The sequence below is a fragment of the Ciona intestinalis genome, unplaced genomic scaffold (assembly GCF_000224145.3).
Source record: "Ciona intestinalis unplaced genomic scaffold, KH HT000262.1, whole genome shotgun sequence".
Lineage (NCBI taxonomy): Eukaryota > Metazoa > Chordata > Ascidiacea > Phlebobranchia > Cionidae > Ciona > Ciona intestinalis.
This window is the reverse complement of record NW_004190583.1, coordinates 36,978-62,996: the sequence shown is the minus strand read 5'-3', so window position 1 is coordinate 62,996 and position 26,019 is coordinate 36,978. Positions and strand designations below refer to the sequence as shown.

Genomic DNA, 26,019 nt, shown 5'->3' with positions numbered 1-26,019 from the left:
TTTTTGTATTCACAGTGCCAAATGTTAGGTTTATTAAATATTGTTAGATGGTGTAAATACTAGAAGATGCCTTTTGTCCAGAGAAGGGTTGAACCAGTTAAGCTGCGAAGGCATGAAGCTGCTCATTCGGATAAAGTATTCAGTGAACTGGAAGATGTAAGTTGCCTAAATATGTTGCTAAGTTCTTCCGTTGCTTGAAGTATTTTGGCACCAGTGAAGAAACATTCTTGACATTATAGATTATGCAGTAAAATATGGGGGTTTAGTTGGGGTTTGGGGGTTAGTGATAGAGTTCTTCACTGGAACTATGTTTTCAGTATGTTTTGTTTGTATTGTACTGCATTGTGTGCTTGAGATTACTAATCCTGTGAGCATATCATTCTGTATACTTGTTTACCACCATACAGGATGTCTATACCCAGGGGCCAAGGTCATTTATACGGACAGCTGTTTGTTTGTGGTTAAGATCCAACCCTGACTCTATTACATTAAGTGACTAATACTAAAACTTTATTTTTATTCCAACTTTTTCATGAACATGAAAAAGTTGCAATATATATATGGACATAATAAGCCTGATAACTTAATAAGCCTCATAATCACATAATGGTTGTTTTATCAAGGGTATCTTATATAGTGGTATACTGAGATCATACTTTATGTTGCATCCCATGTTCAGGTATCGAACAACGCACTCGTTAATGCCCTCCGGCAACTCTCATCCCTTACAACGCACGCAGAAGATGTGTTTGGGGGAATACAAACAGAATTCAGTGCAATCTACAGGTAAATCTTATGTTTTTTAACCCCAGAGGTTATACAACATTTTAAATGACACTTGCATTAAATTGAAATACATGGAACGAATGCAATAAATTTTACATTGACTTTCTCATAATCAGTTATGTTCAATTTATATTTATTAAGAAACTGACCTGCAGACCTGCAAAGTCAGTAGTTTTATGTAAAAAGTGGTTAAAACTATCTATAAATATCTTAAATCGTGGACCACTATATACACAAAACTCAACTATAATTGTTTAAACGCCATACACATATCAAATAACTAAAAGCTTCATAATGTACACAGCAAAAGGAAATAGGTTTTCAGCAAATCATTTCACACTGGTTTGTTCTTATATTAAATGCAGTAAAAATATCAAAAATATTAAATGTTGTTAAATTGTTTATAGGAGGTGCATTAGAGTTAACATGAGATTAAACCAGCTGGATGATATTGTGTCGAACCTCAACCCAAAAGAAGTTCAAATACGTGAGTTTTGTTAAGTTTTAACAGACTGTGTGTTGTTTTGTATCATGTATTGTGGTTTTAGTACAAGTGTCATGTCAGGGCATTGGTAATGTAGTTATACATACATGTGTTATAACTGGTGTGTAATTTGTTAGTTTTTATTTCTGTCTGTTCTCAGTATTTATGATTATAAATGTAGTTTTTGTCTCAGTTCAGGCACACTTTGTCAGATCAGTTTAGAAAGCAGAAGACGTCTTAGCAGTGCCAATGTTGTACCAAAAGTAAACAGAAGAAACATGCTCATGAATTAGAAATAACATTGAGCTTCCAAAATTACAGTTGCTAAGGTTTACTGAATTGTACTTGAGAGGAATTGGTCCCTTATTTGAATTGCATGTATTCAAATAATAGTGATTAAAAAGTTAGTAGTTGTAATTCTTGAACGAACGGAGTGGTAATTATTGTAAATATGACAATGTAATTGTCAGTGTGACTTCATAATAATAATGAATTGTCATTGTGATGAATCAGTTGTGCCCTGGGGTAGTATTGTTTACTACTCAGGTGAAACAGACCTTGAACTAAATAAGGAGAGCTGTATGTTGTTGTTATGAAAGTAAAGACCAAAATCTATTATTACCATAACATCCTTATATTTCCTATTTGAGTCATCATGCATGTTTAAGAATTGATTGTATTGTATCCCTTTCATTAAATACAGTTCTAAGACACTTAATGATGTATCGCAAAGAATGTCAAACATCATGTTTACCTTGTACATAAATACATAACCCAAGTCATGACCTTATACCTTGTATAGGGCAGTAGAAATTGCTGTCGTGTTTAACATCGTATAATGTGTCTCTTTAACTAGAATTCGCTTACTCGTATTATAAATATGCTTGATGTGGGTATATTACATGGCACTGCCTTGTAATGATAGAGCACTCGCTTTGAACATCATAATCCATCCTTTGATGCTCAAATCTTGGCACAGCATAGAAGATTATGCAATAAACCGTCGGCCGTAATCGCATTAATCGTGGGGCGAGTTTTAATTTAAAAGTCCCCAGCCCAATGGACATTGTGCAATGCTTTCGGACTAATGGGTTTACCGAGTTAGACGTTGTACCACTACCCCTTGGGACATGAAGCTTAAATATTTGCGGCCCTAGCGTGACCTCTTTCCCGCCAACTGCGTGGCTTTGTTCCAATATCTATTCGAAGCATGCATTAACGGTTCCGCAAACCGGTATTGATATATAAGATGTATCTGACTTCGATCTATCTTAAGCTTGGGAACCCTCGGCTTGATTATCCGCACGTCAGTATTGTATAGCGGCATAGAATGGATGGTCCCGTCGGGCCATTTCTTAAAATGATTCAAAACATTAATCTTAACTATTGACACTATGTGAGACACTTCCTTTTATAGCTGCGATTCTTGGAGATATGGAATCACCCCATAATTAAGAAATAAACATCGTTAATATAGATATTTTTAATAAAACAGTACCACACCATCAATGTAGTACTGTGGGGTAGGATGGGACACCGTTGGCACATAAATCCCATATTTCTTAACAACGCTATTTTAGAGTCGCGAAGCTACGGTTATATAATTCTGTAAAAATTCTTTATTTACTACCAAATAAGTCGATAAAAGAAAACTAAAAGCCCCATCATATATTGATGGCCCGTTTGCTTGTTTTTATATTTTTTTATACCAGTTTACACACCGCATTAATCTTCCGAAAAATGCAAAGGTATTATTACATTTGTATGCGATAACAAATCGCCAAAACAAGCGTAAACGTTATTTGTACTTAGACATTCCTTTATCCTTATATGCTTGTAATAATTACCTGATCTTCACCTTGGGTGGCTGAAACGTTATAACCCCGCTACATCGTTCTACGCTTATATGGAAGCAATACGCCGCTATCGTTTCCTTTCTCAATTGTCAAACGCGCTACTCGATTAATCGCATTTTTACGCCACGCAAGTGTTATTATAGTAACGTTATGAATCTAAACCAGAAAACCGTTTATTTATAAGTAAACTCGTGCATGATATATTTGTGTGTTAAACCAATTTCTTAAATCAACTTATAGTTTTCTTAAGATTACGTAGTAGGCCATTGTATTTGCGCCATATAGAAGTACTTGGATACTAAATATTGAACTTAATTGTCCCCAAGCATTTTGTTTCCACTTGCGTTGTTACCCAACAATCTATCGATTGAATGCGAACGCCGCGGATTCGTTTGTTTTCCAACAAAGTGTATTGTTTCGTCACAATCCGGTTACGTCTTTGGCCAGTAGAGTTGTATCGTATGTCTCTTCCCGCTAACTATGACCATTGTGGCGAAACAATGCGATTCTTTCACGTGCTTATCCCTTAAATTCTTGAAATAGGATTAAAACTTGAAAGCAGTTAGTTGAATAAGTTATGGGAATTGCGAACCCACGAAACACAAGTTGCCCGCTTTCCCAACAACATATTAGTACACGTCTCCATACAGAATGTTATCCTAGGTCACCAACATACAATAACACGAGCTAAGTAAAACTTGAATGAATGTTACTCCTCTGGTTCATAAATTTCGGTCAGTTGGGAACTCATTAATATTCCAATATACAAAACTTTTGACTTATACTGTTGCTATTAATACAGAGTTAATGGAAAATTCAATAATTTATTTTAACAAAAGATTAAGTATATTTGCTTTTTCACGTCTTTTTGTCCTTTATTGATTTAAATTGTAATCCTTTTTATTTGCTGTTAACCTATAGCAGGATAATTCATGTGTATGTATACCTCCGCTGCTTAACGCAGACATGCATACTATATCACTTTTGTTGATTGACTTGGTTATAAGCCTTTGTAACTGATCTTTTAAATCTTTCGCACGAAATAGTTTTGAAAGATGTATGAATGAAAGTGATATAATACACTCATTTTCTGCTGAAAATCAATATATAAGATGAATATTCACCATTTTCTTGGCTTAGTTTGTAATATGCAGTGTGTTTCATCATCAGGGCATGTTTCGAGACAAAATATAAATGAAAGTTATAGATACTTGTTTTTGAAGAGTTTATCTTCGTACGGCCATCTTCCCCTAACAACTAAATCAACACGCTGACATAATGTCTGGTTGGTTGAACGTACATATATACTCAGCCAGCAGTGAATAACGCACCACTCACAATCCTAAAGTGTCCTTCAAGCTTCAAGCTATAATCCTGTACAGATCGAAAGGTACTTCTGCCTACTACTGCCACCGTTAATCATTTAGCAATCTTGTTTAAAAAAGGTTTTTCAAAGAAACCCTATAAAGTATAAAATTCACATAAAATACAAAAAAAAATCGTTATAAAAACGCGGGCAGAAGTGCTTCAACGGTATTGACTTTTGCACATTTTGTAGAAAATTCTAATTAATGGTCAAGTCGGTTCAAATTGTTATTTTGAGTTGTTTCTGTTAAGTTAGGTAGAGCAGGCAGACGTATAGTTTTGATTTTAAGCTGAAATGTTGGAATAAAACCGCCGTATCTGCAACATTCAAGTTATATCTAACAAAAGAGGAAAACCAGACATTGGTTGCTTCTATACAAGGTTTACGCTTCACGTATCTGTTATACTCGTCCGTAGTCTTATAAAAGCACGTGTTATCCACTTTCTATATTTTGTGATGTCGTAAAATCGCTTCATTTCATCACAAACACGCAACAATAGCGACTGTAAGCTAATATTGACAATCGCATCTTTCAAATTAATTTGATTTTGACAGTTTTGAAAAATGTGTGGTTTAAACCCAGTAGAGTTTTGTTTCAAAAGAATGTATTGATGCGTTTTCTATATAGAATTCATGGTTCGATTCATCAGTGTGACAGATTGACGTTATAACAGTGGATTCTCTATTAAAACAGCAACATTAATCAAGGCATTAGCAAACACAAACTGAACTCTAACGCTATGTAAACTTTCTGCTCTTCATACAGATTTCTAATACCCTTGTCTTGCTTAGCGTTGCATAGAAAGTCGCTGAATATGCTTTCACACTTCTTGAGTCGAAGGCGCGATAATAAATGTGACGTTCAAGTAACTGATTAATTAATAAGTTCCCGTGTGTACACATTAATTTTATCATATAGACGCTTTTAAAACACGTGTTGGTAAAGATATGCTTGAATGTACTTGGAACGTCTTAGACAAGTGTCTAAATGGACGTAGCTACAAGTCAGAGTGGTCACTAATGGACTGTGAAAATTAAACATCTGCCCGGTTATCCATACACTGCAATGATAGCGTTTGGTAAAGTATTGAGCATCGTATAGCTATGTGGATGCTGCGATATACTGGTCATGCAGATTAAGGTTATAAGGTTAAAATAAACTGATTGTGGTCATGAATTTGTATAAAAAAACTTTACAAAGTTTCATTTGCAGTTGAAATATGTTAATTGTCCAACGCAGCAAAGTAAAGCTTAGCAGCCTAGTTGCAAAACACGAGGCACCTGCCAATTTGCAGCAAATAGCACAGTTTGTGGAGAAACGCGTGCGAAAAACAGTTCATTCTCGGAAATCCACTTTTCTGTCAACACATTTTACCGAACATTTGCGGGCAGTGCTTCCGTGTTCGATAACGTAGAAAAATGTTTATTTTGTCTTAAGATCTGATTCATAGATTAATTCCTACAAGTTCAGGAATTGTGTTTACTTTCTATTATAAAAGTTTCCTCGTGTGGCCTGAGAAAATTTTAACGATGGGTTTGGTCCTTCGTTGTTATGCAGCTGGCATCACTCCCCGTGACGTAAACTCATTGGTGCATGGCGAGGGAAAGGAGTGCACCCCCCTCCGCTACCCCGCCTTCCGCAAAACTTGTTTTTCAATTTCAATGTATTCATTGTGGTATACACGGTTCGGCTACTGGTATTCAGCCTTAATCCCAAAACTCATTTTCTATACATCAGTGTTGAATATATTATGTAACTAATATTCGTATGTAGTTGTTGGTTATTCACCGTTTCTGAATTAAGCTAAATGGTGTACAACTCGCTACATTACCCACTCTTAGGGTGTCAAGTCCAATAATGAGTAAAATATCGATGAAGCTTTACGATTGCACCGAGTAGCAGTTAGTCATTAAAGGAATTTGTAACCATCGAACGAAACTATTTCTTTCGAATTCTTCTTTCTTTTAATCCAACCAGATATCCAACACCCCGTTGTGTTCAATGTGACCTGCTTCGGTGTGCAGGTCAGATGCAAGATTTTTTTGTCACCATTACTCCCGCTTAGTATTTTAAGTTTCTCGACGCCTACTCCCAGCTCTGGGTAAACAAGCTGAACCACCTGGAGTAATTATCGCATTTCATCAAGAATTACAACCACGTTAAAACCACAGTCGGCTTATAAACGGTTTAACAGAAATTTAAAATCCGAATACGCGAAGAAAGAATTAGAACATTTTATTTAGGTTTAAATTAGTTTAAAATAATGGTCGATAAAAGTTCTATATACGGAACCCTTCTGTGAAACTATTGTGTTGAAATCGTTCTAATGTTTTTTCAATATTTTTTGTTTATTTCAGTATACTTTCTTTCGATATAGTTTAGTGGCAACGCCCGTAGTCAGAGTTGTTTTGCAAGAACGCATTGTTTACGCTGTGGTCTCCCCCGGTATACGTCCAAAACACACCTTAATTTTCCCGCCGTTTTATTCTCTTCCGTTACAAACAAGAGAGAGAGAAGCGTGATACATTCGGAACCTGAACAAACAGCTGGCTTATATTTTCCCACCGGTAGACGGCGCTCGTGGGTAATCACAATCACGTGGCAAACTGGCATTAAATAATGAATGCACGTCATGCCATTGACATATGTCAATAACTTTAGCGATCAGTATTCCACTTTCAGCTTTTGAAAACTGCACGTTTAAAATGGTAGTTTGGAATTATGACTTATTTAATTGGCGGTCGCTGTTGTCCAGTGTGTAATTAGTTAAAGTTAATAATTTTACTGCGCATATGCAATGGCGCTTTCATTAATATTTTATTCTAACGGACCTAACGTCACGGCACACCAGTGTTCATATACCTTCAGTTTGCTATACAGAATTCATTACAGACCATGTATGTCGTTCAATAGCATTCGATTCAATTAGTTCCATTGTTTTATACTTTGCTTAATGGATTAATTCATTCCCTGGATTAAGTTGTTGTTGTAAGGCTAGGCAATGTAAACTGATGGTGACGAGGTTGGTTTGGTTTAAACCGTGTTTTCAGATTTTAGCTCGTAGTAAATAACAAGCCAGCTCACAAAATAATAATTTTAATACATTTTATGCGTTTGCTGCAAAATTTATTTTGTTCCGGTACGAACGTACAAGTTCCAGTTTTAATTTAATAAATATTGTTTGTATGATAATTTACTCTACTGTAGTGTCAGCTTGTGTTGTTGAATATCTAGTGCTATAGTTGTAAGAGTAATGAATTGTGATATAGAGGTTGTTGCTAATGCTGCAGTATAGCAGAGATTGCAGGTACAAGCACTTGACTTCAGTTGTTCTGTGTACTTTGTTGGTTAGTGGCAGAAGTTAAACAGGATGCTAGTTGTTGATTCAAGTTATTTGATATCTTGTTGCTTTGTTGGTCGATTCAGTTGCCGTCGTTGCTCGTCACTGGATCACTTTCAACAAAAGAGATTATTACGTCACATTCTACGCCTAACTCGATAATTTGTTTTTCGATCCAGTTACACTTCCGTTTAATGACGTAGCACTATCGAATTCGTTTTTCACACTGTAATGACGTCATTGCGAAACGTCACTTGAAACGTCACATTTTCTGTCGCGACGATTATCGCAAAACAAAAGGCGCGACAATTAATTGCCGTCATCTCGTCGCGAAATACGATGGTTTAACTGGGTAATCCCCAAAGCCGAGATTACTCCCAATTATGAGATTACCCTGCCACAAACAAAACATGGGAAATGTAAAACAAGCGCATTTCAAGCGGAATCTGCAAGGAGTTTTACTTAGGAGAAAATAATTGTTTTATTAATGGAAGTCAGTAGGTGGGGCGATCCTTTCATGTGTTCCTGCCGTTGTTGGGGTAGTTTATATTGGGATTTAAATTATATATTTCTGTTCCTCATGTTTATTTCTAATCCTGGACAAATATATTACTTTGTGTATAGAATAAAGAAGTTCGACAGGCAGAACAATATAGGACCAATGTAAATATTATTTCAGATTTATTCAGACAACCGTGTTTGCTTTAGAGAGTTTGTTTTTCCGCGAGACAGCTATGAATCACGTAGCCATAGGCCTTCACCTTTAAAACTTGTTTTGGTTCACGTTTTAGGTATCTTGAAGTGTTTATTACATCGCATTATTGCCTCGTCAGCTCAGTGATTATGCCACGTTTTCCCAACTGGTCAATATTAGCTGAAGTGTGACGTGACAATAGTTAATATTCAACGTCAAGTTAACAACAGTGTCGTCACAATAGTGGTTGTTGCGAAAGAAAGGAGAAGCAACATTTGGAAAGAAAGGCGGGATTCTCATTAACTTGACGAATCTACCAACGCAAACAAATGGTGTTCGGGCTCTGTAGTGTTGTTTATTGCTATATTTGGCAACTTTCCGGTTAAACTAAGCTTGAACTAAGCTTATAGGTTGCAGTGGGTATTGTTTAATGTATTTTGTCGCACTCGTGGGAAGCAATATCTTCACACGGGTTCATGCTGTTGTGATGTTAAGTTAAAGTTTAACTTTACGCTAATTAGTTACGGTTACTGATAGTAAGCAAGATAGCGCGTAGTGGTGTTCTGCAACCTGACGGGCAGTCCTGCGGCTTTACTACGTGGACATTTAAATTCGTGAAATAAAGTAGACACTGTGTATTAGGTAAGTTAAACTTTAATTAAAGTAAGCAAGATAGCGCGTAGTGGTGTTCTGCAACCTGACGGGCAGTCCTGCGGCTTTACTACGTGGACATTTAAATTCGTGAAATAAAGTAGACACTGTGTATTAGGTTTGGTTGAAAACGGAAAAGGAAACTCTAGCAGACCGCAGACCTGTAAAATTGTCTACCGGTTTTACGATCCACTTCCAGTTAATTCCATGCTTGCCTAATGACTGCGTCTAGGTCGGATCTTAATTCGGTCTGGCACCGCTCTATGTCGTCATAAGGGAGTGATTGTCTTATCGATGCACGTCGCGGTTCGTAGATGGATGGTCAGACCTACTTTTAGCACCATATGCTGAATGTGGGAATGCTGGTATGTGAGTGCAGATGCAGGGTACTACAGGAAGGTTGAATAGTTTAGATTACGAATCTCAACGCCGTAGTAAAACGTTCTTACCAGAAACTTAGGCGACGAGATTTTTTATGGGAAAAGTAAAAAGAAAGAAGAGTTATTCGAATTATAAAAAAGAAGAAAGAAATATTTGAAACTCTGTTTTTTGTAATTTCTTTATTGCAGGCAGTAAGGGGTTTAGTTGGTAAAAAAACGTTGAAGCTTTTCGCCATGTTTGAGTAAAAATGCAAAGAAAGTGTCTTTGATAGAGTTTTATATATTTACATATATTCCAATTAAAAAAAAGAAAGAAATAATTATTTCAAACTCTGTTTTTGGAGTTTCCGTATTCCAGACAGTAAGAGTTTAGTTGGATTACGTAATCCGATTGCGGACAACAGGTTAAAACGAACAAGTGAAGTGTTTACCCAAGCGGGGTCTGCGATCGATCGGAGAAAGCAAACGCTTAGTTGAACTACGGATGCTGAGTGTGAGCTTCGGTGTGGAGGTGATTCAATTATCCAGTGTGACAGGTTTTCTCAATTTAAAGTCAATCGGAAAATTGGATCCACCCCTGTCAGAATGATTAAATTGTTGCGGGTAATAGATTTGGTGAGACAGAATGTTTGTTATTCATGTTTTCAGACACTATAAGACAGACTTGTTAGAATGTTAGAATAATTGAGTTTTGCAAAACAACAGGCTCTTAGACCTATAAGACAGTTGGTATAAATACGAACCGAAATTAATAATATGTATCGGCGTATCGCTTTGTATTTGCATTCGATTTTTTTAAAAACGTTTAATACTGTTCAGTCTTTAGCGTAATTGGTAATGATAAAATGTCTTGACAAATAATACCAATGTTACTCATATACGTTGCGTTTCATTTCTTGCCCAAATAGCACATGGCGAAATAGATAAGAACGTGAGCAATGTAATCAACGCCGGATGTTTCTACATTTGGTGAGTGTCCCATGCAAATTAGTAGTGACCTCTTTCCCACGTTGATTTAACTACAGTGTAACACCATACAGTCTACCATCTGGTTATCTCGCTTTACTTTCACATAGCAATTTTGCGTTGGATATGGTAGCGCGTAAGAGTAACTTTTTGCAGACGGTGTCCGGTGTTAAAAGTTGGAGGTGATAGATGCTAAACGAAATTGATTCCGCCCAAAAAAGACTGCTAAAATTAAAAAAAAATCGCTGTTTTAGGCAGGAGCATGCCAGGTTCTCATTTTCGGAAAAAGTGTTATATTATTATAAATTTCAACTACTTCGAAATAATATAATATAAGTTTCTCTACTTGTTCTTATCAGAGCTTTCAGAATGTCAGCCAACGGAGTTGTATTCTTTCTTTGCCAGTTGAGTGTGTTTTATGTGCGTAAGCATATTGCTCGTTCAAGGGTGTGCCCGGTCAGGTTCTATATTGATTTGCCCGTTATGAGGCAGGTGTTGTCATATCGGCGCAGGTGTTATAGATATATCAGTCAGTCTGGACCGATATGTAAGCGGGATATCTAGGTTTTGTATGGATTATACAATTGTGCTGAACAGTACACGTGTCTAATAGGTCTTGGTTCATCGTTAATGTTTCAGTAAAAGCTGCCTGTAGGGTTAAGTGTAATATCGAATATGGGGAACTACCTTACAAAACGTGAAAATGAATCTAGTTTTTACCGGAGTAATTCTAGAAGGCGAAGTAAAAAGGACAAACCTAGAGACTATTGGAAATGTAAGTATATGCTGGACCGAATAGTGTATTGTAAATGCGGGTGCTCTTCATTCTATATAAAGACTGTTGTGTTGAAATCAGGTGGAACGATGTGCCACGTTTCTTTAGATAGTACTTATAATATACTTAGCTTTATATTGTAGTTGAGACAGAATATAATATACTTAGCTTTATATTGTAGTTGAGACGCAGGTACATTGCCATTGTTTACTGCTTGTTACTTTTGGTAATTTCATTGAAATTATCAATATTTCATGGTTAAGTAAATACAACGGCCGCAAACGTTGTGTATTTTAACTCTACACCACGCGGTAACGCCTTTCTGTCCACACATTACCTCACGGTTGAGTCAGACGCTTTAAATCGGCACATCATCACATATACGTCACTTAATTACCGTTTTCCAACCAGGACAAGTGGTATTAACGTAACTCCCCTCGTACACGAAGCAAAGTAACCGTGTAATTGCTAGATTTTATTCTAAGCTACCATGACAAAACAACCGAAATTATGTATTTTAAGATTTCATTACCTTTTTGCGTCTATTTTTTTACCCAGACATTTAGTCGATAGTATTTTCGTCAAACGTTCAGAAGAAACGATTAAAGTTTTTTTTTAGTATCAATATTGCGTCAGCAAAATGTCGAAAGCACGTGCTGTGGTGTTGAGATTTAAAATTTTGAATTAAAATCCTTAAAATAACAGCCGGCCTCAAGATTTCTGCTCCAAATATCCCGTTTTATTCAAAGGGTTCATTTGGGGTCGGTATATTTAAACGACCGTTGGTTCGCGTGTCTAGTGGAGACCCTTTTCGGCAGTTTCGCAATTTCACACTTTAGCCTTATCGGCGGAGTTACTTATTACTGTGTGGTTTAACACACGCTGAGAAGTAATTCATTATCGCAGGGCTTTTAATGTAAAACGTGTTTGCTGCACACTTTGTGCAGTAGGTTAATTATCCACCAAGGGGGAGCAAACATTTAATCTCGGTGTTACGTCCTAATTAATCAAGGATGGTGTGTTCCTTACCTTTATCGTCTATCTTTTGGGAACAATTCCATTTCCACACTTTGCGATAAAACGTTCCTAAGTGTATCTTGTCATAAAAGCTTCAGAAACTAATGAAATATTTACAACTTTCCAAATGAAATCGACCCGACGGTCCCAATGCTTTTCAGAGTTATAAAAACGCTTTATAACCTTAATGGAATGTTTATTCTTATCTAGTTGTTTCTAAGTTGGCTTTTGGACATTTTGTTGTTATAGTTAGACAAAATAATGGTATATTGTCTTATGTGTAACACAAGGGAAACAAAATCATCTGTACCAACATATACGCATGTTTATTGATCGGAGATCCATTACTCCATGTTACAATGCAGTTCTTTCATTGCTATGTTCATTCAGTGCCATTATAGCAATATTATCCAACGCCGTTTCTGAATCAGAAAATACAATTTATGTGCAGAAACAGTAGAAACGGGGTTTAATTATTGCACTTATTTGAAAAATAACTGTATAGTTTCGAATGTATTTTAAAATTCTTCTAATATACATCATAATACATAAGATACACCTTGGTACATGTTTATAATATCTGCTTGTTTTTATTTCAGCCGTATCGAACTTGGAATATGAGCAGAAGGTTCCTGTTTATCTTCACTACCATTCAGCCGACTCCGTGGACGAGGATTTGTTCATGACTGACACACGAACACCATGTTTGATCCATCTTCATCAACTCGCTAAAAATGTGAGTGTTTCATGTTACTTTTAATTCTATTATCTAATAATGTGCATGTTTGTGTTGTATTCAATATTATGTGGAATAAATTGTTGGATGTTAAAAAATGTTCAATACTTGCATATATCCAGGTTACATAACTCTATAAAAGTTGTTACGATGGAATTCAGTTTAAAATTGAAATCAAGTAAAAAAATTAATGACTCATTGCAACGTTGCTTAGTAAACTAGGTATACTACTAATTAAAAGTGCTTATACAGTTTTATTTAACTGGTATACCACATTAAAGGATTGGAACGGCATGTTGCGTGGTTCACAAGCTTATTCAAAACCTTCCCGCCCAAAATCGTTCGATCCAAAGGTATTGTTACACGAGCCTACGTCACAACAAAAGTCATTCTCTTCTGCAAAATCCACGGTGAGATGACGTGTAATGGTAAAGTTTGGTATATAGTTGCGGTGTGAAAAATAGATAACAAACTAATAGTTCTGAGGAAAATATTCTAAAATACACAAGGTATAAATACACGGGTTCGAAGCCCAAACCAGGCAGTGGTATATCTTTACTTGGTGAAAAATTTTAAAGGTCTAATTTTAGACTTTAAACTTGAGAAGCTATCACATATGAAGTGTATACGCTTCGTCACAATCGCTGTTGCGTTACTTTTACTGATTGTCTTGCTATTGTTCGCTCATAATAGTAAGTGATCACGTGAGCACTTGTTAAATCCCGCTTAAAGATCCAAGTGTGACGTCACAAGTGCCTCTCAAGAGCGAATAGACGATATCTTAGTTCTAGAATCCCAACCTTCTGGAATACTTGTTTTTTGTTAATGAAAATACTATCATCCAAGACTCCAATGTTATATCTCGTGTTTAAGTGTCGTGTGGTAGACTACAAGCATTTTAAAGTGTTCTTAATGTTACGTCACAGACCAACATTATTGCGTCACCGGAGCTACGTGATCTATACAACCCAACTTCGCTGAATGATTCCCAACTTCCAACTCCAAGGCAGAAGATGGAAAAGGAGATTTCTCAACATAGGATTGAGACTGTCACGATAGGTGGGCAATGTTATTGTGATTATGGTTAAAGGTTCGGATTTAATATATAAACACGGAAAAGCAGATTTATTTAAACTTGGTTTACCATATGTGGATCATGCGATATTATAACCTTGTCCAACTGTTCTTATTCATTATAAGAAATATGGATGAATATGTAATGGTTTCTTCGTTTACTTAAAGTGGAAAGGTTCTTAAAACGAGCATAAGGCGTGAAGGGTTCAAAGGGGTTGCAGTCAGAATATTTAGGAAATTTGACCTTACTACATAAAAGAAGAGTTTTATTTTTACATCTAATCTAAAAATAGGGAGTTTAGCCTACACATGTTGTAATGTATATTGTCAATAATGTGAAAGAGAAAATAAAAAGCGCTGATGTTTAGCTTTGAACGTTAGCACTTGGAGTTGCCTAATTTGGGCATCGACAATATGCGACATGATTTGCTTGCACAGCAAGATACGTAACCACATATCCGCGGATCATTTCTCCCTAGTGTTTATGCAACTCTGCCATGCGTTATGGTGTTAATTTACATTTGCTTGAGCAAAACAAAGGCGTAAAATCTCCTACTTTGTCACTGATACGGGAGTGGAATTTTCAAAACGCATTGAATTCCTGCGGCTTACCAATTCAACAGGAAACCGATATGGGAGTTGTTTCAACTTTCGCGCGATGTGTAAATTAACTTGTGACGTCATAACACCGGATCAGCGTTTACTTTCAAAATCGGTGTTTTGTGACGAAATAATACAACAACAAAGCGGCAAAATCAAGATTTTGTTGAGTCAACCCTCCATAAATGGGCGCGGGACGTTCCACATTGGTTTAGAATACAAGACGTTCCATTATCCAGCGCGACCGTAATTAAGTACAATTGAGCCACTTACTCAAGGCATGGCCGGTGGTGCGTTATCTCAGTTATTTAAGCCTCCGTCTGCTTCGTATGGCCAATGTCTGTGAAGAGATAGAATGTAGTTTGGCAAGCTTAGCCAGTTACTTGCGCGGAAATGAAGGTAACGTTGCAAGCGCAGATGCCAAGTTAATAAAGATAAACAGCTTTTTAAAACAGTGTATGTAGTGAAACTGGAATGTTGAAACGTAATTGCTTTTCCACAGCAATTTAAGCTTAGTTAATACAGATTAATATTGCTGTTGTATTTGGGAACCTTGAAGGTGTTTAAACGGTAAGAAGTTCATCGTTTGCAAATTAAATTTCGGAAGCTTGTTTTATTTGGCTTTCGTACACCAGGTGTTAGAGGGTGGGATTTTTGAATCCGGTATTGAAATATTAACGTTGCACACTTGTTGCTGCAATTTTACACCTGCGTTACTTTTTATTCATCTAATCATCTTATTATCATTGAACTTATTGCACGATGATTATATCTTGTAAAATCATAAAATAATTTATAAGTGTCGAAAGGTTTAACTGGCATAGCCTAATAATGTGTAGCAGGATAGCAGACGAAATGTCGTCCCATTTAGAGATCACAAAAACAAATTATTGCCAGAAGATCTCTATCATACTTCTAGTTGCAACAATATATACTTCTACCTATACATTTGTGTGTCTGTCTGTTTGTACGTACGTCTTGTGTCAACAGTTGCATATAAAGCATCTGCTTCAGACTTATATACTAATGGCATTCTTCACTTCACAGATACATCAGGCTCGCAGTTTGAGAGACGAGCCAACCTCCGAAGATCACAGAAGTCCTCCTTCAGCTCCGTGAGGAGGAAGAGTCAAGCTCGCTTCCGGGAGCGTCATCGAACGCTAACGTCACTTCCTGGGACTATCCAACACGAATTAAGTGAGATACGACATCTGTAGTCTTATGTTTTGGGACAATATGGATTAATATGTGAATATTTTTACAAGTATATGGCCGTACTCTTACGACCATGAAAGAGTGTTATTAATCGTTAAACATGTAACACGTTCAGTAATACATGATGTAATTTGCTGTCGCGGTCAATCTTACCCTACAATACTATATACAGTCTATTTGACTTTTCACTCACTTAATCATTTTAAATTCACTATGTTCACGAATTGGTCAAATAAGTACGTTGTACAGCGACACTTTAAATGAGGCATGTATGCGTAACTATATACCACATGTAACCTCTATAATAACAATCATGTACATATTCACAACAGCAAGTCGAGTTAATTTTACGCTCTGCTTATAAACCAGTCGACAATTTTCTTCCAATTTTCGTCGGGTTCTCGAATTACTACGGAAACCGTTTCCGTCGCGATATATTCACACTAAGAACCGTGTAAATCGTTGCCTGTTTGCGCACTATTGTCATTATTACGCACAATACAATCGACCCTGTGTGACCCAATGAGGCAGACTGGTTTGTGTTGGCACAGCGACATTTATTTGCGAATCAACAAAACGAGCTCTCTTGTTTTTTCGAGTGAAACAAATTAGAAGTAATACAAATATGAATATCCTTTTAATGAAACCTGGCGCGTGGGCGTAATATCTATATACATATATGTATATATGTGTGTGTGTGTGTGTGTGTGTACTTCATAGGAACCTATTACACTTCCCTGAGTTACCGATCCCCCTTATTGCGTAATATTCCAAGTAATGAACCTTGGATCTTTGAGTGCGTTTCCCATACCCCATTCAAATATCGCTACATCATAATGACCATCATTACATCATAATTACAGGTGTTGAGAACAATCGCCACCGACCGAGCAGCTTACACTCAGACTCCATTTCATCTTTTATGGGAGAGGAGTCTCTTGGTAGCGGTAAGTAAGAATAATTTACTTCGCACGAATGTGGACCCTGTAACACTTGGGCAAGATCGCCTATTTTTGCGACTTGTAAATGTTGCCATGTCCGTTTTGAATATACAAGCCTGTCTTTATATATAATAGGTTGGGGGAAGATGGTTCGGATTTTCAATATCTTTTTTTTCTTTTCATTTGATAGTAAACAAAGAATATTTACTGATTTATATAACCGTATTCTTACGGCTCTAAAAGGGCATTATTAACTGTTACAACACGATTGGGGAATTTCGTTCTAACGCTACATTATGTACAGCGCTATTCATCTTACCCCACCCTACTAAATAAAGACTTGTCTCTTCCCTTCAGGACTATACACAGTTCCTTCCCCTTGTATTATCCAAACTTATTTAAGAAAGGCAGTTTTAATATTTTCATTTCATATCTACACTATTAATAACTTCAAAATAAGCCACGCCTACAGGTATTGAAACCTCACACCTTCAATTATTACGTCATAATCCTATATTGATAACCATTGACAGCTAACTGTCATGAACTTAACCGTGGAAAAGATTCTGCTTTGCTTGGATCTTTATTATTCATACAAAACAGCTAATTTTATTATAAAAGGCTGCGAAAAACTCAACAGAAAACTGGTTCGGTTTGTAATTTAAAGGGGTTGCTTCTTTACAGACTCTTCGTCGCCACCACGCGGTGATACACGTAATGCCGAAATACAAACAGAACACGTGAAAGTGTTGCCAGCATCACCGATAAAACGCCGCATGAAGAACAGACACTCGGTGGGTTACTTTATATTGGTCAACACAGTTAGGAATAGTTTAGCATGAAAGTACTGGAAAGTAATTGCTTTGTTACTGGAGTTAAATAAAATAACTGTGATGTATTCCGCGAATGACCTGATCTAGTGCACATGAAGTTGAACGATTTTTGTATGACTAAGGACTAAGGATTAAAACTAAAGACTTATAATCCCATTTTAGGCTCTTAGTATACTACCTGTTTGACTAGATTTTTTACGTATTTCGTTGCACTTGGTCCAGAAAATTAGTTCTAAGTCTCTTTATAAATCTAGACTCCACCAATAATGAACGGAGATCATATTCGACGAGGTGCTTACGTCACACTACATCACGATGGTGACTTCATAAAGACTACAACGGAAAGTCGCGATTATGAGAAGGTATATATTTGTGTGGCGTATACACATGATCATGTATTGCATTTTTGCACCCATGGCGTTTGGCATATTACCAATAGTGATACATATGGAAGTAATTTAGTTGTAATTATCCTGAAAAGGTTCCAACATGTTCTTGCTATTAATCGTATCTGGACAGTTCAAACCTGGCGGTATAAGAGGGTCATAGGGTCTAGATATCGTGGGTTTAGAGCCAGTTATGGGTTGAGAATTGTAGAGTTTCAATTTTCTCTTATTTTACTTTACGTGGAACGGTTTCTATGCGGGTGAGGTTATTTTCAACGGTCTAGGTTTAGTCCGGGTTTGGCTCATTACTTCTACGTAAGGCAGTTACTAACATTGTTGTTTCTTCAGCCGAAAGTTCCACCTTCTGTAACCATGCATGAAAAGACAAACGGTCACGTGATGCCAATGCGCATGGACCATGACGACAAAGCTTTCATGCGCGAAAAGAATAATATGGTACGTCACAACACACAAGATTGGGCAAATGCAACTTATTTATCCTCGCATGTTAGGCCAACGACAGTCGTTGGTGTTGTGTTTAATACACGTATATAACTTCGTGTTCACACTGGTGTATGAAATGTTACTTTGTGTTTAAGTTACATTCAAATAATTTAAACGTTTAACGTAACAGGGCGAGGACAGAATATCTTCTGGATTTTGGAGTGGTACGGAAAGTGCACGTCACTCAACTACGTCAGAGATATTACTGCCACATCATAACATTACCCAACCACAACAAGTAAGTTGAGGCCTCTCTTTAAAGTCACTGATTTAATAAAAACCTTCTTTTGACAAGTTTTCATTTAAATGTTTTCTGTTACAGCATCCACCCAATAAAAGCACACGTCACAGTAATGGTTATGACGTCCCGGATTCTCGGATGTTGGGAAATTCCCTTGAGCTTTCTGAATCGAATTCTTCACTTAACAGCAGACTGAGCACTTTGGAACATTCGCCAATGTCGTCAATTCTTTCGCTTAGTAGCCCTCCTACTGCTGAAAGAACTTCCACGCCCGATTCCTCGATCATAATAAGTCGTTCAGAAGTTGGTTCGCCGTGCAAACTGACGTTCTCTACTCCCTCCGGAGCTTACAACTTCATGAACAACGATTACGTGCCCAGAAAAAGTCATCTCGCCAAAACAGCGCCCAATTCGCCAATGGACTTGCTTATTCTCGGCAACAGGCGGGGAAATGACGGCCATATTAAAGACGACGCTCGGAGCCTTAATAGTTCAATATATTCGCAAGATCAGGACGGTTATTTCACATCTATGCACAGAGATAGCGGTTTAACTAAAGCAGAATTAGTAGCGGAACCTTACAACGTATTCACACCACACAGCCCTGTGTTCAGCACAGATCTCCGCAGTGCCGAGGTGTTCTCAGCCACGCCCATGTCTCCGCCCCAGCAGCAACCAAAACATTTCTTCGGATCAGATTTCATCGCAAACGACGAGCGGTTACGTCACAAGCAAATGCTTAGACAGCAGGCAAGCGATTCGACGTCAAAGGACGAAAAGAAGACGCCGAAACCTTCTCCACCGCGTAGATGTTCAAGTTTAAAACGACACGAAGCGGCCAAAGAGATCCTTGCTTACATGGAACCCTTGTCAGATTACGAGAAGACTTCTCTAGAATCAAAGAATTCGCAGCGAACATCAGATTCAGACGATTCTCACAATGTTAACATTCAACCTGTTGCATCAACTCGCAACACGCCAAGCAGGAAGGAATCAGAGTCATGCTCCAGTACGTCATCTGCTTCCCCAAGAACCCAGTCACTTTCAAGTCCCTCGCCTTCAAATCTTCAATCTCCCATCAAAGTCTCCACACCTCCAGCCAATATAAAGGATGTAACGCCACCAGAAACCAATACAAGGGAGTCTGCCTCTAATAACATTAAACCTAAAATAACACCACAAATCGTTGTGAATTCCCAACCATCTGTCATGATTATAAAACCAAAAGTGGCCACCAAGCCAGTAAGGCCTTCACCCATCATTCACCAACTGAACGAACTAACTTCACCTAAGATGTCGGAAGAACCAGTCTCTCCAAGACGTTTTTCACCAACTAAAAAATCACCACTTCCTAGAAACGAACCAGTTTCCCCATTCGGGTTGGGTCGTCAGCGTTTATCGTTAAGAGAACCAACTAAAACACCAGTAACTTCCCCAACACGTTCAAAATCAATGAAAAGTCCACAACCTTCGCCAGTAAAGCAGGATAGCATACCAACAATTGACATTACAAATGCCGAAGATAACCCGCCTTCTCCAACTAAAAGCCCGGCGTCTCCAACAAAGCAGGAGCTTACAAAACCTGTTGTTTTCCCGAAGCCGAAAACACCAACCAAGCCACCAACTCTTCCCAAACCTACCATCATAAAGCAACCAGTAAACCAAGCATCGAAACCACTTCAGCAACTTCAATCTAATAAACCGGCGGTGCGACCAAAACCTGCCATACTCCCAAGGCCCAGTTTAACCGAGAAAGAGAACACACATGCGAAGCAACACCAAACTGAGACAAGCAAACAACCTCGACTGTCCAGTCGTACCGCAGACGCAAGAGCCGCATTCTTTGGCACGACTACCATGGGAAATTCGGGCGCTACTTCCCCGAGAAGACCGACACCCGAACCCCGCGAAATTTCGTCTCCAAAGCTGATGTCGCCAAGAGTAGAATTAAAAGAGGATGAACTATCAGTAAAATCAGCAGAAAACAGTAAAGCAAAAGATATTGCAGTTGCTAGTCCCAAACCATTGGATATTAAATCAACGCCACAAACGGAAGAGGTCAAAAGCAAAGTTGAAGTTGTAGAAATATTAACGAAATCTACAATAGAAAACTGTGACCCTACAAAACCGGTAGAAAAACTCAAAGTTACAAAAACAAAGCTTGAGTCGTCACCTGTACAATTTACTGAAACAACAACAATAACAGAAACAACAGAAGTTGCAACAAATGAAGCGAAAACAGAAACAGTTATACAAGCGCCACCGAAAAACAAGGACGAATCAAAAGAAGAGCTAGAATTGAATGACGTCGTCACTCCACCACCGGAAACAATCTGTGATGACGTCATTAGTTCTACAAACGGGGAAGTACCAGAAGACCAAGACAGCATCACTGCTGATAGCATTGAAACCAAACCGACGAAAAATAAAGATTTTCTCGCTTCAATGCAGAGGTTTGTAATCTATATTTAATTGATGTAAATATCCAGATGCATTTTTGTATACGACTGCGTTATACATATGTTTCGGTTAGGGAGTCAAATCTAGCTAAAATCCTGGATCCTTTTATGTATTTTCGTACCTAGCCCATATAGAATATAAATTTGCAAATAATACGCAATGCAGGGTATTTAAATTGTGCAACTGTTTATTTTTTCGCGTTTTATTTATGACGTCATATTTTAGATTACGCGGTTCTCTTCGATCGTCGTCACCTGATCACGTGATCAAATCTCCAACATTAAGTCCTGTGTCAACTCTCGAAAGAAGGAATAATGGAAGGTATGTGACGTCATAGTCGTATCTTGTCTGCATCCATCATGTTTTGTAACAAGCGAGAATCATGTTTAATTAATTCATATTTATAAAACGTCTTTTTCTCACAGACATTTTTCGAGCCTTGATCGACGGCGACGAACCTCCTCTGGTGCGACATCTAGGGACGACTTCAAAGCCCTGCTGCTTCAAAGTTTTTCAAAGTGAGAAATAGAATAAAACTGGCGTTTACACCAATATTATATATCATATATAGACTGTTGCTATCAGGCGTGCTAATAATCTGATAATTTTTTAGGCCTTAGTTAAATAAAACGTCGGTAAGAAACAACTTAATCAGAATTATTAAATTATCTCTTTCGTTCCTATATATTAAAAGTTAAAATATAACTCCACGCAATATATGTTCTTTAGAGATCTCTATTTTGGAGCCTAGAAATAGTATTAACGTGATCTTTTCACCCCACAGATCAGGCACAGGTACACAAATGACGGCAACTGAGAAATTACAATTGACCAATCAGCAGCATGCACGTGTCAACGGCTCAGCCAATGAGAGTGAGGAAGTTCCAGATGGGCCTGGTAAGATGTTAATCTTAATATTCAACCGAATACAAGAATAGGTTGTGTAAACCCAACTGTTTATTCACAATGTTCAATCTGTATCTCAGTTTTTAACTGTTTTTTTTTTTAAGTGTTTAATGATTGTCTATTTCTCCCGCCCAGAAATTGAATGAATAATGTAACTTGTTCATTCGACAGTCATAATAACACGAACGATTTGTTTCACACACCTGCTTACCGGTATAAGCAACACTCTAACTTAAATTGCGATCTACCTCTATCTGTAAAATAATAAATATATAATGTAGCTTGTTTATTCGATGGAGGATTTGTCTCACGCACTTTGGACCTGGTTTTGAGTACAAGTTACACACTAACTTAAAAATTGCGATCCCCCCCCATCTGTAAATAAATAATAAATATATCCTCTTATATACAGACACCCCACGTCCCCGCATTGTATCAGTCGGTGACTTAAGAGCCGCCATGTCATCTGGAAGATCAGGACGACGAACGAACCGTCATACCGAACATAGGAAGTCGTATGCTGGCACCACGCATGGCATGAAACATCCCCCTATTTCACATCGGGGAAGGTGAGGAATTGGGTTGTTGTTTTATATAGCGATTTTTACAATTAGAAATAAAAAGCTGTCATGTTAATTAATTCATTCACTTATAGCTTAGCGATTATTTAATCTACGTGGCAATTGTGGAAGAAAAAAACAGTCGTTATGGCGTAAAAACTGTATTAAAATCTGTCCAAAATAAACAATATTTTATCTTTAATCTCTTTCATAGATTCTCCACTCGAAGTCGAACCCCTACCCGTCCCATGATGTCAATCTCTGAAGACGCCGAGGAACGTTCACTAGAGCAGACAAGCTCTCCTTCCGTCACTGATTTATGACGTCATCAATGACGCAATAATAATGACGTCAACCCTTGAAAGGGCGAGACTTAAATCGATAGGTGGCACGAGAGAGCGAGTATGTTCGAGAGCGGAAGAAAAATCAATGTTTTATATTATTTCTATTTTTCTATGAAATTAATGAACGCCATAATCAAACCTGATCGTATGAAACAAAGGGTATTGTTACGTGGTACGACGTCATCGTGGTTTACTGTGAGTGCCTGTTCTGGATAATTTTCATTCTTTGCACAAATATTATGTAGATCGTGTAATTGACGCTGCTTAATAAATCCTCACAATGTTTATCAAGTGTCTTCTCAAATGTTTGCTTATGTTCGGTCAGTAACGTTCAACTTAGCACAGTTTAGTTCAACTTAGCTCGTATCTTCATCTAAGTTAGTTCTATTTTGTCCGGATTCGTTTTGACTTTTCGGAGATGATTCTTGTCGTTAAACCACAGAAGCTTGACAACTTTTTTTACACTATATTCCGACAGCATGTTAACTTTGAAAAAACTACACCAACAATGACAATGGGTCTAGACTTGAAACATTACTAAACAGCGGCGCCCTGTTGCATACTATGTATGGTGACTATACACGCAACTTGCGACTGCTTTTGAGTTATCAGGTTAGCGACTTGAGGTTAGGACTGACCAGTTAAAATTTATTCTTCGAATAAAGTAGGTATTGTAATCAGGTTTTGTAGAATGATAGGTAGTCAGTTTAAAGATTTGTGACACGATTCCTTTGGGGAAATGTCATTAACCTTTGCCACAGCCGTAAGAGAGTATATTGTTTCAGTATTGGTAAGCAGACGCTTTGGAGATGAGTCAAAGTAAAAGAAATTGCTTGTTATTAGAGTTGGGATGCTGTGTAGTCGCAATCATCAAGTCCTATCTTACTCCTTGGTGACGTCAGCTCTGCAAATTATGTTGCGAGAGAATACACGAGAAGAAGGTAAAACGAGAGAAGCCGTAGTAAGGTTAAGCAAGTGCAAAACAGTGCGCGTAGTAAAGCGCGACTACGATTTTGCAGTTCTGCGAGAAAGAGGCAAAATGTTGGTTGGAAGTTGCAGCGTGTAATAATAGCAGAGTTCACGGCTGAAATATGTAATTTCTGGATGTGTTTAGGTTACAGTGTATATCAACAAAGAAATGTAAGTTTTTGGTAGGCAAAAATTGTGTCGGAATTTGAAATGTCGTTTATATAGCAGGACAGGGTTTGCTGTTTGAGAGTGTACATACATACCGTGAGGTTGTGTACATAGCATATCATGAGTTAGACGTGGAAGTTTGAAACGAAGCTGAGCCTCTGATATACGAGGGATAAATATTGGTTGAGTTTTGGAATGTTGTGTTATTTGCTCTACTATGTTGAGTTTGTATCTAAACATATATGATGTCATCTTGAATATTTGTGTAGCATAAGGTTGGAACTGTAAGTATTCATGCTCGGCCTCGTGTTTCAAAACATGTGTTCTCGTGCATTATGACGTAAGCATCGCGGTCACCAGCTGTAGAATTATGACGTCATTTAATTGGATTTTGTTTACGAGGTTTAGGGAATGATGTTAGAACTTAAAGGAAATAGATTTATCTTTCAATGGACAGGGGCATGCGCTTTGAAACGTTTTTCGGCAGCCGCTTTATTCGTTGTCTATCGATTGTTTGTGCGCTGCAAGTCCTATTATGACGTCACTTTTCGATTCGATCATTGTAAAAGGCGACGGATACAAAACAATATAATTGTCTGTACGACTGTGCCCCCTGCGCCATTATGACGTAACACGAGGCGATTGTTTACAGGTCAGCGTGACAGAAACATCGAAAATTGTTTACAGTAATAGGGGGGGTTCAGAGATTAAGTATTGGGTTTAAAATTATATGTTATGTGCGCTACTTTAAATGTTGAATGACATTGTTTAGTTTAGTTTAGTAGTACGGTATTTTACAAGTCATATTGTATGTAACTGTGGTATTAATGTGTTTCTGGTAATTTCAGTAAACGGGAAGAACATTTGTTGCTTAAAATTTGCGACTGTCTTTTCTCGAATACGTTACCGGGCCGCCCGCTACGATATTTTTCGACCACAAACTATTAATGCAGAAAGTTTACCATTAACCTAGTAACATAAAAGTTTTGACAAATTCGAGGTTAAATATACTTTTAAATAAGGACCAAAAAATTGACTGGAGGCACTTTTAATGTAGCATATTTCGTACATTAAAACTAAGAGTTCATAACCTTAGCTGGGACCTTTATGATTCCAATTCAAGAAACACTTAAGTAGCACTGCCTGCTATTCAAGTCTCTCTGACCGCCGGAACACAAAGAGACACCATTTCCTCTCTGTCCCTTTAAGCGAGCCCCGCTGCGAGAAATATCAAGCAAATATTTCCAACGTTCGTTCGCCAAGTATCCTTCCTTGGCTTTAGTTAATGTGACGGCGCATCAAGGACATTTATTTAAAGCGGACTGAAGAGTTTTAATTTATCGGAGCGGTTAGATTTCATATTCTCTTTTACAGAAGGCTAGATTACTTGAGCAAATTACTTTAAGTTAGTCTTGAGCTTTTTATATCGGACTATTTTTTACACCTTTCGTGTGTTATCGTTAGAAAGCAAACTTGCATTAAGTACTTAGGTCTAGGTGAGATATAGTAGGGTGGGGAAAAATGGGACACCCTTTCATTTTACTTTCTCGTCCCAATTAGTAGTAAACAAAAAACTGGCAAAGAATTATAAAACCACATCTTCACGACTTCTATAGACCCCTGTTCATTGTTTAAAACATGATCAAGGTATTTGGATATTTATGTGGTAAAGATGTCGCATCTTCCCTCACCCTACTATATATAATACGGGGAAGTGAGGATCCTCCTTGTTGTGGTAGTTTTATTAAAGAGAACACGTTGTATTA

The 26,019-nt window shown here is 37.6% G+C and overlaps 1 protein-coding gene across 2 annotated transcripts; it reads left to right on the top strand.

The window, feature by feature from the left end:
• Positions 1 to 8: 8 nt before the first annotated feature.
• Positions 9 to 23,403, top strand: LOC100181930 (Nance-Horan syndrome protein-like). 2 transcript variants are annotated; one of them, XM_002122144.4, is made up of 18 exons: positions 9 to 156; positions 680 to 786; positions 1,194 to 1,273; positions 12,916 to 13,052; positions 13,334 to 13,462; positions 13,979 to 14,111; positions 15,774 to 15,923; positions 16,805 to 16,888; positions 17,567 to 17,676; positions 17,970 to 18,077; positions 18,450 to 18,557; positions 18,736 to 18,843; positions 18,928 to 21,299; positions 21,532 to 21,627; positions 21,732 to 21,824; positions 22,091 to 22,203; positions 22,625 to 22,781; positions 22,987 to 23,403. In XM_002122144.4, exons 1-18 carry the CDS (start codon positions 67 to 69, stop codon positions 23,093 to 23,095), a joined length of 4,284 nt encoding a protein of 1,427 aa, XP_002122180.1. In that variant the 5' UTR covers positions 9 to 66; the 3' UTR covers positions 23,096 to 23,403. The 2 variants fall into 2 exon arrangements, with proteins under 2 accessions (XP_002122180.1, XP_018672066.1); XM_018816521.2 differs by lacking the exons at positions 9 to 156; positions 680 to 786; positions 1,194 to 1,273 and adding an exon at positions 11,154 to 11,299.
• Positions 23,404 to 26,019: the final 2,616 nt, after the last annotated feature.